This window comes from Nelumbo lutea, chromosome 2 (genome assembly GCF_056320005.1).
Source record: "Nelumbo lutea isolate HS-2025 chromosome 2, American lotus-T2T, whole genome shotgun sequence".
Taxonomy (NCBI): Eukaryota; Viridiplantae; Streptophyta; class Magnoliopsida; order Proteales; family Nelumbonaceae; genus Nelumbo; species Nelumbo lutea.
Window position 1 is genome coordinate 28,757,910 of NC_142685.1, and position 13,732 is coordinate 28,771,641.

General features: G+C 36.0%; 1 protein-coding gene across 1 annotated transcript in view; it reads right to left on the reverse strand.

Annotated features, from left to right (window-relative positions):
• Positions 1-2,880: 2,880 nt before the first annotated feature.
• Positions 2,881-13,732, reverse strand: part of SPS1F (sucrose phosphate synthase 1F) — a 33,293-nt gene continuing 22,441 nt past the window's right edge. Inside the window, exons 9-13 of the mRNA XM_088970848.1 lie at positions 6,889-6,942; positions 6,737-6,799; positions 5,661-6,620; positions 5,239-5,366; positions 2,881-3,647 (exon numbers count right to left, since the gene is read on the reverse strand). Of these exons, the coding sequence (XP_088826974.1) occupies positions 3,368-3,647; positions 5,239-5,366; positions 5,661-6,620; positions 6,737-6,799; positions 6,889-6,942 (1,485 nt within the window). The 3' untranslated portion in view covers positions 2,881-3,367. The remainder of the gene's footprint in view (positions 3,648-5,238; positions 5,367-5,660; positions 6,621-6,736; positions 6,800-6,888; positions 6,943-13,732) is intronic.

A 13,732-nucleotide genomic window follows, 5' to 3' on the forward strand; every position in this document is an offset into this window, starting at 1 on the left:
AATAGCGTTAAACATTGAATTCCTACCAATTTATTAAAATTTTCGGTTGAAACATTGAATGAAATGAACTACACTTTGAAAAAGAAAAGATGGGAAAAAAATGAGTTTCTAACTTTTGAACCTCCTGTGAGGGTTTAAACAAGAGTATATCTGTGTGATGTGGGAAAGCAGAACTTTGACCAATCAAACCGCCCTATGAATGCCACTCAATTTTAGGATACTGGTTGATTGATCCTAAGTTTTTCCAGTATTATATAGCTGAACCCTATAAACAAACCCCCTGTTTGAGAGTGATTATTATTAAGTATTTATTTTAAGTTGGAATCACACCAATAAGCACTTGCATTTGGGAGAAAAGCCAATAAGTGCTTATTCCAGAAAATAAATCCATAAGAAGTGAAAATTTTCAACTTATTTTTAAAAACTTTTCAATAAGTATTTATTGCATTTCTGGCCCGTTTTGGCCTTCTCAAAATTTCTATACTGCCTCCAGTTTAAAGAAGCATTTTTCCCCACCAAACACTCATAAGCACTTATTTATCCAATAAGTACTGCCAAACGGGGACAAACCGCCACTCTATTTTATCCTAATCCTTAAATATGCTCTATTGAGTGTTTCTACTGTTAGGGTAAATCTATTATGCTGGAAGTGGAAATGTATAATGTGGAGGAACTTTGACCAATCAAAACCCTTAATGAATTTTGATAAAAATTACTTAATTGGTTACCGCTTCTATAATACCGGCATTGGCTATATGTTTTTCCGGTATCATGTCCAGTACATAGAATAGTAGAAATATTAAGAATACCCTATTGCAAATTTTTTTGAATATTTGAATCTAATAACAAAATGCCCTACTCATAGGTAAATAATTCGGGTTTTTGGCATGTTTAAATTAATGGCTTTATGACAGATCATAATTTTTGAAGGAGATGCCATCTTTTATAATTTCAATGGATTGATATTGGATCAAATGTGTCTATCATGATTAATTTTTGAAGGAGATGGTGAACATCAACGTTGATCTTTTAGTTGACATTTTTATCATCATCATCCAAGACTTGTCCTTATCCCAACTAATGGGTGGATACTGTTTCTTTTGGTTTTTTGAGGTGGGTCCTATACCACAGTCTTTAAGCATTCATTCCAATTGATTTGAATTCTGATTCTGATTTTTGTCAGAACCAAATAGGCAAGAGGAATAGACCATTCCAATTCTGATTTCAACTGAGAATCAAATAGATACTAAAGTCCCGTTTGGTTCATTGGGAATAAGGGTTTGGAATCAGAAAAGGAATGGGCTATTTCGATTCCAACTGTTTAATTGGACGGAATCGAAATTCCATTCCTATTCCTGCTGGAATGGCATTTCCCCATTTGAGGGAATGGCCATTTCCTGCCCCTCCCTAGGGAATGAAATCCTATTCCTGCTGATTTCAATTCCCATTTCCATTCCTGTCTGAACCAAATAGATTATGGGAATGGGCCATCCCGATTCCGATTCCGGTGGATTTTTATTCCAATTCTGATTCCGGTTCCGATTCCAACTGCGAACCAAACAGATCCTAAGATTATATTATTAAAAGTGAATTTTAAATTATTATTTATATAATTAATATCTGTCAGTACAATCAGATCTCCTGATTATTTAATCAGACAATTCCGATTCCGATTCCAACTGAAACACCTCGCCCCAACCCAGACCCGACCCATATAACCTGCTACAAAGATGTTTTTCCAATTCTTGGTTGGGATGCTTATTTCTATATGGCTTTCTCCTTCTCGAATTAGTTAATCCTAGAAGTGGTGATAAGTGGTAAATTGGTAATCAAGGCCCATATGACTTTTATGAAGCCACTATAGAAGATTAGCAACACCTTGAATCGGTAATACTTATTTTATTCCAACATTTTTCTTTTGTTTTGATAATAATTAAAAAAGTACTTTATTAATTAAGAAAACACTTTTACTTATGAATCTAGGGATGGTTAATATAAGTATATTCTCAGTTGTACTTGATTTAGGAAAGCATCAAGAAACCTGATCGATGAAAAAAAATAAATAAATAAAAAGGCTGGTCTATTTGCTAGAGCTGTGAATTTAGAATAGTAATTTTGGTAGAGGCTAATTTGAGGTTGAAGTCACAAATCACCGAACCACGTCGGATATTGTTTTTATTCTCTTTTTGGCATTTTCTTTCTTGTTTTCTTGGTTTTTTGGCAGTTGGTACAACAAACCTATCTTATGTGTAGCTCAAATTTATTGGCAAACTTGGCAATGTTAGCTAGGGTTAGGGAGCGAGTTGCAACATTCGCATGAGTATGGACTATTCTATCAAGCAACCATAATTTCTAGGTATTTATGGTCATCCTTTAATCCCTTAAGATGAGTTTGGTTTGATGAAAAAATAAGAGAGAAAATAAAGTTCAGAGAAGGTTCTTAAGAACTTTTCCTAGTCTCATTTTCTAATTTCTATCAAACCAAACATAGCTTTAAGATATTACTAGGTCCTGCAAAGAATTGTCAATTGTTAGACACACATAAAAAGTACATGAGCCTCTATCGACCTACCAAGAAAAAGATCTGCCTCAAAGTCCTATTTATCCGATTCTTTTATGCTTCCTGCAAGCATCCGTAATTTATGGTTGGTCCCAATGTACAACCTCTGCAACTGTAGAATTCATGGGTTTGATAGCTGACCATCTAAATTATTTCATATTTGCCTAAAAGCCAGAAGGCTTTACCAAGACTAAATCTTGAGTAATATTTACATCATTTTAGATCGAGTAAAATAACTGAAAAGATAGTAAAACAATATCTCTAACTTTTGTATTTTACATTATTTTTACACAGAAAATGATGTGTATTGCGCATTCAACTTTAATAATAGAAGGCACTTTTAAATGATTATTCAGTATTTCATAATTACAAAAGATTCCCGAAAGGAGTTTATAGTAACAACTTGGGATAACATTCGCTTCCATCATCTCTGACTGTGAAATTGCTTATGGCAGTGGATGGGCCAAAAGCACTCACTACACACGCAGTTACACTGACAGAAATTTCAATTCTCAGACGTCAGAACTCAGTAGGATGATGCTAGGATGAAGGGCTTATGGAAAAAAAACTAAAACAAAACAGGGCTTCTTTTTTGTTTTTTGTCTTGTGATTCAAAAGGAAACTGACAAGTTTCAAATATGGTAATACAAAACCAAGGGAAGAAGAGGTACTTTGAAAAACCATTCTCGGTTTTAAGTTGAACAGGGCTGCAACAACCAGAAAAAGAGAACTGGACAACAATGAGCAGAATCTCAGAGAAGAATCTGGAACTTGTTCATACAGAAAGCTAATGGACTATCCATTCTTCTATCCCTTTAGAACACCTAGCTTCACCAGAGATATTCTTACGTCAATACTGCTGCACCCTTCAGTAACTTCAACAATGTTGGTGTTGTCAAATGGCACAACATCTTCTAATGGATAGCTTCTATTTGCATGGAGTCTGGCACGAGCATTGCTGCAGACTCCCTTCAATATTACAGTCTTGTGGGCTCCACCAAGCAATCCTTCATAATCTGTATCCCCACACTCTCCAGCAAATACCACCATATTTGGTAACTCAATGCCCCACCGAACATACAAGTACCTGGAGAAAACATGATTAGATCATCAAACTCCATTAGTGTTACAGAAGGATTCAAGCATTGCAATTATACCTTAATATCAGACATTAACAGTAGATGGGAGGACTGTGGACCTTTACCCCCACAAAAAGGGAGCAACCCATAAGAGACTGGTCCTTATAGCACTAAACCAGGCTCTACAGTATTAACTGGACACTCAATCTATAACCTAAACTAAAACGAGAACATTCAACCCATGACTGAATTACTTAACCCTGAGACAACTTGGACTCTGTCAAGTTAGTTCAGGTTTGAATAGATCTTGCTTATGACACAATTATCTTTTGATCTCACCTAGTCCAACTCAAATTACAAATATACACCCCCTTTATTTCACATATTTGGGCACAGAGACTTGGTTCAGGCAGAAATAATGGCACTCTTACAAGGCTTTAAATTAGCAGTACAAACAGAAGCTAGAGAACTGGAAGTAGAAGGGGACTCACTATTGGTCATCTCCTGGGCTAAGCAAATAAACTCAGCACCCTGGAATGCATTCAGGGATTGACCTTCTTGCAAAGAGTTTTAACTCTAAATTTAGGTGGGTTAAAAGAACAGCAAATGGATTGGCAGATACTCTAGCAAAACAGGAAGTTGATAGGCCTACTTTATTTTGGGCAAAACTGTAGATGGTTGCAGCAAAACATAGAGTTGATCATCATTGTAATCTGGGACAAATTGTACATTGCTGGACTCTGGACTGCAGAGTAGCTAAAGTACTTGTAATCTGTTTTTAAATTAATAAATAAAATCTCTTTGCTGATAAAAAAAATGATCCATTGCTTATCAAAAAAAAGATCCACTTGGATAGTGCAACTAGGAATTCCCTAGCCAAATTAACCTGCCGAGACGATATACCAATCCAACACAATACATTTTTTTGTGGCATGGTTTTCAGAACAAATCTGTAAATCAAGTTGTATTATCAACATCACACATCATAAACCATTTGATAGATGATGTCTTGGTCTTGACAACTGAAAGCTGAGACCTCATACTGAAAGTAACTGGCATCCAACCAAAGGAAATGCTATGACAGAAATAGCCATGTGTGTCCAATAAACAATGAAAACCCCAGGATCTCAGCAGAGTTTAACAAATCAGAATTATTTAAGGTGATGGTTAAACAGAGTTGCAATTTCTATTCATCAGGCTCAGTTAGGGAAATGTGCAAATACAAATACGTTCAGTGCAAAACCTCGTATGCGGTATTTCTAAACCTTGTATTTGCACTCTTCCCAAACTGAGCCTCAAATTCAATATACAGAACAAGGACCCTCACTCTTCCTAGAAGTCAAAAATAGGCGGAACTCCCTCCAACCTATGACAAATTCTAATGAAGAAACAACATGGCATTGCAAAATGGCTCTAACAACTTCAATAATATAATGAATCCACTGGCACGGTCTTTGTCTACCAAAACTACAGTAAACAACATTCTTACTTTTATCCTAGAATTTTTTTTTGGCAAAACATAAACCATAAAAGAATAAATATATAAATCAATCAAATACGAATTTTGTGCCTGTAAGAATAACCTTAATAAATATATACCTGAGGGCTTGGGCCCGAGAAGCCAGTACAGGAATTACATGCAGGTTGTTACCATTTTGGCAATATATTACATGACAGCGGAGAGCCTGAATTCTCATCAACTTCCGCAGCTCCTTAACAGGAGGAACCTGTGAAGGCAAACTAAGACATTAAATAAATTATTGTTCATTTACATATAAAAATTTACCTATAAAATTTCTTTGTGTTTTTATATACTTAAGGATGGACATTTTTCTTAGTGATCTCAAATGGAAAATATGCATCACACCCTATAGGTAAAAAATATGTCAAGAATCAAGAGGCAAAGATTTCCAAAACCATTCCATCAAATATGATGTAAAAGGACCATATTTTAGGATTTAAGAAGATTTTACAATCTTTTCATAGAAAAAGCTTTTAAATCAGAAGCAAAGTAAATTTACCAATGCCGGTTTCTTCACTTTAAATGCATAGCAATATTTAGTTGATCGCTCTTCATCTTCAGTAACCATTTGCTCTTCATTTTTTCCATTCTTATTAACGATGGAAGCAGCCCAACGAACCAAAGTCTTCCTCAATCCTCCTCCACCCCAACGGTATTCAATGTGTGAATGATAATCCAAATCACTCACAAAGGGAATCCCTGAAGGATTGTCCCCCAAGTTTAGAGATGGATAGTAGATTTCGCTACCACTATTACAAATAAAAGCATCAAAATCAGTAGCACGTAGGCCTCCAAGACCCAAAAGAGAGTATATTTCAGATATGGTATAAGATGTTGACAATATGAACCCTATAGACCCTGAAGCTTTTTCTTTCTCTGCAGCCTCAAAAACCTTTTGAATGTTTTCAAGCAGCTCTGTAGTTGTATCAAGATCTACAGAAATGACAAAAACATGTCTCCTCCTCCTGAATGCTGGGAACTTACCCGCACTTGTATTCTGGTCTGCTTTCTCAGTGGATCCAGCCTTGTGCACATCTCTTAGAGTACCATCTGACCATGTCAATACAGCATTTTCTAACTTACTCTTTCTATCAGTAGTATTTTCTTCAGAATCTAGAACATTATCAAGGGTGCCACTGTCTTCATTCTTTTCACCATCCAGATATAGCTTTAGATTTAAAGATATATCCTGTATATCCCTCAAGGAATCACCTGGTGAATCTGAATCTGACTTTTCCAACATAGTGTCACTTCTTTGAAATTGCGGCTGCCTTGGCTTGCAACTGGCTATCCGAGTTAAGTAAGTCTTACAGTGCTCTGGCCATGAGAAAAGGTGAATATTTTTCAATCCATTCTGTCGACATCTTGCCCAAAGTTGTTTATCCGCAACAAGCTTCAAAAGAGCATCAGCAATTGACCGCTGATCATGGGGATCAACAAGGAGGCCATTGTCAAGAACCTGTGATAATTTAATTATTAGATTTGAAGAACTGTGAGCCTCGTCTTACAAAGGCTTTAACAATGGGCCAAAAAACTATTCTAAAGCAGTATGAAGGAACCAATGACATGCCATACACGATGTATGTCAACAGGACCTCCATTTTTTGTGGCCACAATAGGCAAACCATGAGCTGCAGCCTGCATAGTGAAAAAGCAGAACTTACATTAGTTTCTGTAATAACTGATTTAACCAACAGAAAAGCTTTTTGGACAATTAAAGGACATACCTCTATCAAAGTTAGTCCAAAGGGCTCAATAAATGCTGGATTGATGAAAACACCCTGCACGAACACAAGTTAGAGTGCAAATTCTAACAAAAATCAGAAAAGAAATAAGATGTGAACTTAGATATGTTATCTTGGACTATATGGCATATAAAGCATGGCAAACATATGGTAAAATATGTTCTCAAACCTCTTGACATTATACAATTTGGTGTTTGTAAGGCCAGCAAGCTTAATAAGACCAGAAGCATACTTGTATTGACAAACAAAGTAACCACGGTTGCTACGATGTACTTCCAGCCCCAAGAAATAAGTATGAGAACCCAAGTCTTTCATATGGAAGGAACTGTGGAGAAGAGACTTAGGTTCTTGGATTCCAACCTCATCATTCCCTGTCAATAACATATCATCTACATACAACAACAAGATGGTAATGCCTTAAGGTCTTTGATGGATGAAGAGAGAATAATCAGAGGCACTCAGATTGTAGCCAACAACCACTACAACATCTTGGAATTTCTAAAGCCAAGCCTAGGGAGGTTATTTGAGACCATATAATGATTTCTTTAACCGACAAACAAGAGAGGAATCACCATTGTATCCAGGAGGAGGCTTCATGTATACTGTTTCCTTCAAACTGCCATGAAGAAAAGCATTCTTCACATCTAACTGATGAATGGCCCATGAATGTGTAGCAGATAAAGCTCGGAGGATATAGATTGTAGTAATCTTGGAAACAGGAGAAAATGTCTCCTCATAGTCAATGCCATACTCTTGGGTGTATCCCTGAGCAATAAACCTAGCTTTGTACTGGTCCAACGAGCCATCTGATTTCAACTTAACCGTGTAAACCCAATGACCTCCAATAACCGAAGCATCTGAGGAAGGGACTACCAAATCCCAAGTGTCATTCTCCTATAAGGCATGGATTTCTACATCCATTGCATCTCTCCAATGAGGACTGGTAATGGCCTGCTTATATGAGCAGGGAATCTCTGTGATAGATAACATAACAAAAAAAGAACTATGGTTTGAAGGGAAGCCATAGCGATTAGGGGGTCGAGAAATATGAGGAACGACGAAGAGATGTGGAAGAGAATCTGAAGGAACATCACTTACATGAGCATTAGTGGGGGGAGGATCCGGGCTAGAAGGAAGTGAGGTTGGAGGCATAGGATTTGGGGCATGCAATCTTTTACAAGAGAAGACAAGAAAGTTCTTCACACCAACAGGAGGAAAAGCATCTTGTGAGTCAAAATTTTGCAAGACAAAAACAGATGGAGCAGCTAACTTTGCAACAATAGCAAAAGAGGAGATATGCTCAAGGAAAACAACATTTCGAGAAACACGAATACAACGAGCAGAGGGATCATAACAAAGAAATCCTTTGTGATCTGGACTATCCCACAAAAGCACACATAACAAACTGAGCAGATAACTTAGAACGCTCATGAGGAGGAAGATGAATAAAGCAAAGACACCCAAAAACATGTAGGCTAGATAAGTTTGGTAAATGGCTAAACAGTTTCTAAAAAGGGGACATATTATAGTTAGAACTGATGAGGGAGCATAGTTAATCAAGAAAACAACAGTACTAGCAGCCTCCACCCAAAAAGAAGGTGCATGAGATTTTTGCAGTAGGTTTCTCACAAAATTGAGTACATGACCATTCTTACGCTTTGCTACTCCAATCTATTGAGGTGTAACTGGACAGCTTCACTGAACTTGTATCCCATGACTTCTCAAGTAGGTTAAGAAGTCTTTATTAGTGCATTCTCCCCTCTGAATCTGAAAGGAGAATACGCGTATGAGACTGAAACCGGACTTGTATCATTGTATGAAAGGGCTGAAATGTGGGATACACTTCAGATTTATGTCTCAGAAAGTAAATCCATGTATACCTAGTGTGATCATCAATAAACAAGACAAAGTACTTGTATCCAAGTAGAGAAATAACAGGTGAAGTTCAAACATCACTATGTATAACCTCAAATGGTGAGGTGGCATGCATAGATGTGTGAGAAAAGGGTAAAGTGCACTTTTACTTAAGCAACAAGAAACACGTGAGGTATAAAACATGCTTAAAGAAGGAATTTTATTTTTAATAAAACCAGAGTCAAACAAAAATTTCGACTTTTCAAAGTGAGGATGTCCAAAACATTATGCCATAAATCCCAAACATTATTTCTTTGTCCAACAATAGATTCAGAAGAAAATGAACTAAGATATGTTGAAGATGTTGGTGCTTTAGGATTCTCGAACTCCAATGCAAATAAATGACCCAACCTATGCCCCTTCCCTTTCACCTTCCTAGTGCACCGGTCCTAAATGAAATAACCATCATGAGAAAAAGTAAGTATATATCCTTCATCAAAAAGTTAACCAACAGAAATTAGATTAGCGGTAAGATTAGGTACAAGAAAGGTTTTGATAAGAGGAAAAGAGGCAGTAGATGGCAGCTTAAGGGAAATGTCATTGCTACCAATGATATTTAGTTTTTCACCGTTGGCAGTAATGATATGTCTACGATAGGATTTAGGAATGCTATTTGGGGGTTCAGAATAAGCTCTTGTTATATGATTAGTTGCATCGGAATCAATGATACAAATATGAGACTGAGAAGAACAGTAACGAGAAAACTCACCAAATAGGCCAATGGCAGAAAAAGCTGGGGAAATAGCAGATGATACTAGTTGCCGAATTTCATCCATAGATGCAGGAGATGCAGAAGATTCACCCTTAGTAGAAGAATCACCCTTGGAAGAGGAAGCATCAGTGGTTTGGCCTTCAATCACTTGATATGCACGTGTTGGTTTTTCTTCTGGGCACCTTTAGATGGTTTAATTGGACAAACTGGACAGTCTGGGTTGATGTGACTATGCAGTTTACAGTAGCTGTAGGAATTCTTCTTCTTATAGTGAGAAGCAATGTGTTCAAACCCCTTGCACTCATAACATTGTATTTCAGAGAAGTCCTTAGCACCAGATTTCTTGTTTCCATGAACAACAAAAGTTGTATCAGCTCCCGAGTCAATTAATTTTCCATCAAAACTTGTAGCAGTTAAAAGTCTAGTCTCCTCCCTCAACAATTCCCCCATCATTGAATCCAGATTATGAATAGTCCCTCTACTCAGTATGTTGGACCTGATAATCCCATATTCAGGCCTAAGTCTTATAAAGAACTGATTCACTTTACTTTTCTCAAAGTGTTGGTAGAGATACTTGACACATTCTACGGGATATGAAGAATTTGTATTGACAAGTTCATTCCCTTCCCACAAATCAATAAAACCAGCATTATATTCCTGAATTTTCTTATCTCCCTGACAGTAGGAAAAGATTTCAGATTCAATCTGATATTGTTTGGACATGTTGGATTGATGGTATACCTTCTTCAAGTCTGCATGGATCTCATAAGTTGTATGCATCCTTCTCATGGGTACATCAATATAAGAAACAATTGAAATGAGTATCCAAAAGACTAATTTCCCATTGTCCAACTTCCGTTGTGCATATCCTTTGATATCAGTTTCATTTGCCTTAGCAATCTTCCCATCCAAATATTCTTCTAGGCCTTTCCCTTCAACAAAGAAGTCAATGGAACTTCCACATGCTGTAGTTAGTTCCATCGAACTTTACGGGAATGATATCCGCTTTCTCAGACATTTCGAACGACCAAAAAACCGGTGATTAATCACCCAATTAAGATTAGTAGCAAATCAACAATAATACTAAAATAATACTTCACCCAAAAAAAAAAACTGAGGTTCTGCTGCAGAAATCTCAAAAGAGGGCTATATCAATCTCAATCCTAAAATGGTAAGTTTCAGAACTGTCAATGACAAGATGGGATCGAAACCCTATCAAAACTGATCCAAAATTCATTATAGAATGATGAACAGATAAAGAAGGCCTGAGCATCACCAACTACAAAGTTCTAGGCTGATTGAATTAGCCGATTTAAAAAAAAAAAGAAGAAAATCTGACCTGTTGGGTGTCTTTTCCAGGAAAACGATATCAACTTCGTCTGATCCAAAATAGCACTTAAAAAAACTTCAACCAGGATATGAAAATGATCGAAATACTCCTTAAACAATCTACTAATCATCCTAAACTCAAACAAATCAGCAGTTGAAGGATATGGCCCACTCTGATACCATGCCAATCTTCTAGGTTGAGAGAACACCAAGAGTTCCAGGGGTGTCAAACTGAATGGTCAACCCCCACCCCCAAAGAGCCTATATATCTTATTAGTTATAAGTATTTACTAAGAGGCCCTTGAAGGGCTAAAAATAAAAAAGAATAATTACAAAGAGGCCCTGGGAGGGCTGAAAGATAAGAAAGAAAAAGAATGCTATGGTACAACAGAGGCCATAGAACAACATTACATCAAGTATCTCTACAGGTACGGCTATAGAACTCCAATTTCTAACTAAGTCAGCTGAGAAGTCCTTGAACAGTTGCTGCACCTTCAACCAATGCAGAATCTTGAAGGTAATGACCTCAACAAGTGCTTCCTTGGATTTTTCTTGCCCTTGGAAAATCCTGTTGTTTCTCTCTTCCCAAATCGACCAAAGGATGACTGCTCTTGTTATTCTCCACATTACTCTGCCTCTTTTCTTTCTCTTAATTATTCTGTCTTCCAGATCAATCATGCTACATTTTCAACTTGTTAGATCTTTCTTTGTCCAGATCATATAGCTACTGAGTTTCTTAACATTAGTTAAAAGTCCTGTTTTCTTAGCTTAGTTTTTAGTTTTTATCATCAATCTTGGTTGTTCTGTGGCACTGAAATATTCGCTATCAAAGTCACAGAATGCCAAACTATCTTATATAAATCCTATAACATATACAAAAGAAATGCTATGATCATTGTAACAAAAGAACAGGTCTTAAATCAGCAAAGAGTAAACAGTAAACTGAACTGGATATATATATATATATATATATATATATATATATATATATATATATTAAAAGAAGGACGTCTAAGAATTTTCTCCTTTTTTGAATTTTTGAATTTTTTGAATTTTTTAATCCACGTTTTTTTGCCTCTGACGAATCAAATCCCTGTATTCTATCCATCCTTGGCCACATCTGATGGCTTTCCAAGAGCCATGTTTTAACCAATCACGCATCTCCCATTTCCACTCCCAATTAATAGGTTTAAAGTGGACTTAGAATCACTCATGATTCTAAGTTGTGATATAATAGTGAGAAATTACTAACAAATAGGACTCTTGCTCTGCTCTATATTTCCCTAATCCAATTTAATGATAAAACTTCTTCCCATTCCAAGTGAGAACAGAGGGGACATTTAAAGGTTCAAAGCTCGAGAGCTACATCTTTTGAGTTAACGTGAAAGCAGAGGGGTCTCGATTGTGAATAGAGCTTGATGTCAAACAGAGGAAGACCAAACTTCTTTTGCATAAACTCTTAATACCAGGTATGTTTTTTGAGCCTGTTTGTAACAGCTGGCATCATTCCATCAAGCAACCACAGTTCCACCGGCGTAAAACATTGAAAAAGGAATGGATCATGTTGGATACTGTGGTTTCTACTGTAGAGCATGTAATCAAGTGGAATAGTCGGTTCTCATATTTTTAGTCTATGGAATAATGGATTTTGATGTTGGGAGTTGCTGGTAGAGGATCCCTGTTGGACAGAGTTAGAATCGTTGTTTTTTTTTTACATAGCATTGGACTTTGGAGTTTGGAGAGGTTTTACCTGTACGATTGATACAAGAGACGTTTATGTTTCTGCTGTGTGAGTTGGGTCGTTGTGCATTTTACAAAGAACAATAAAAAACAGGCACATATTCATTTTTCTCTCCAAGGTTTTGGGTGAAAAATGATCCTCTATTACTGTGGTCAGCGTTGAAATTTGTGGCTTATGCATCCAATTTGGCTCACAAACCATGAACAAGAGTGCATTATACCCCCCATTCGCTACTGTGGCCGCCAAGTCAAGCGACCACTGTAGTAACTTCACGGGTTAAGAAGACAGGTTATACGGATCAGATCATGGACTTCACAACCCGAATCCGCTTTCACAAACCCGTCCTACTGTATATAATGTCATTTATATATAGCTATCGTAATTTAATTAATTTCAAAAAAACCAGTCATTTTTTAAAAGTATCATGAAATATTGTAATTTATAGTTACTCTAATAAGTTTTGGGAAAATATTAATTTAATAGAAATTAATAATTCTCAAAATTTATCAAAAACAACTTTGGTAATTTTGAAAGTTAATAATTCAATAGAAAATTAGAACTTACCAAAAAATATTTATTTACAAACCTGTGATAAATTATTTGTTGTTATTTAATTAATTATTGGCAATTAGTAGAAATTAGTGTAATACACACACCAGTCTAGAAATTTTCTCCTTTTTTATTTTTTTATTTTTTTATTCCATGTCATTTTTTAAACAACCCATGAGATGCTCTCCTTCCCCAATTACCTAAAATCTCTCTCCCCCCCCACACGTTCACAATAAACTAAATGATATCCTCTCCTAAAATTTCTCTTAAACTACCTACCCCACTATCCCCCACTTTATCCTAAATTATCCCTAATTCCTATTTATCCTCTCCCCCACTTTTTATCAATATTTGTCTACAGTTTGAATTAAAAAATTAACAAATTATTTAAATATTGTAACAAAATTATATAATAACTTTAAAACATTTATTAAAAACACAAAAAATAATTATAATAGGTCTAATAATATTCATATTATTAATAATTTTATATTTCTACAAAGTTCATCACGAAATTATGTAGTAACAATAAAAATTATGGTTTCTGGATTATTCGATTTAAATAATAAAAAAATTACATT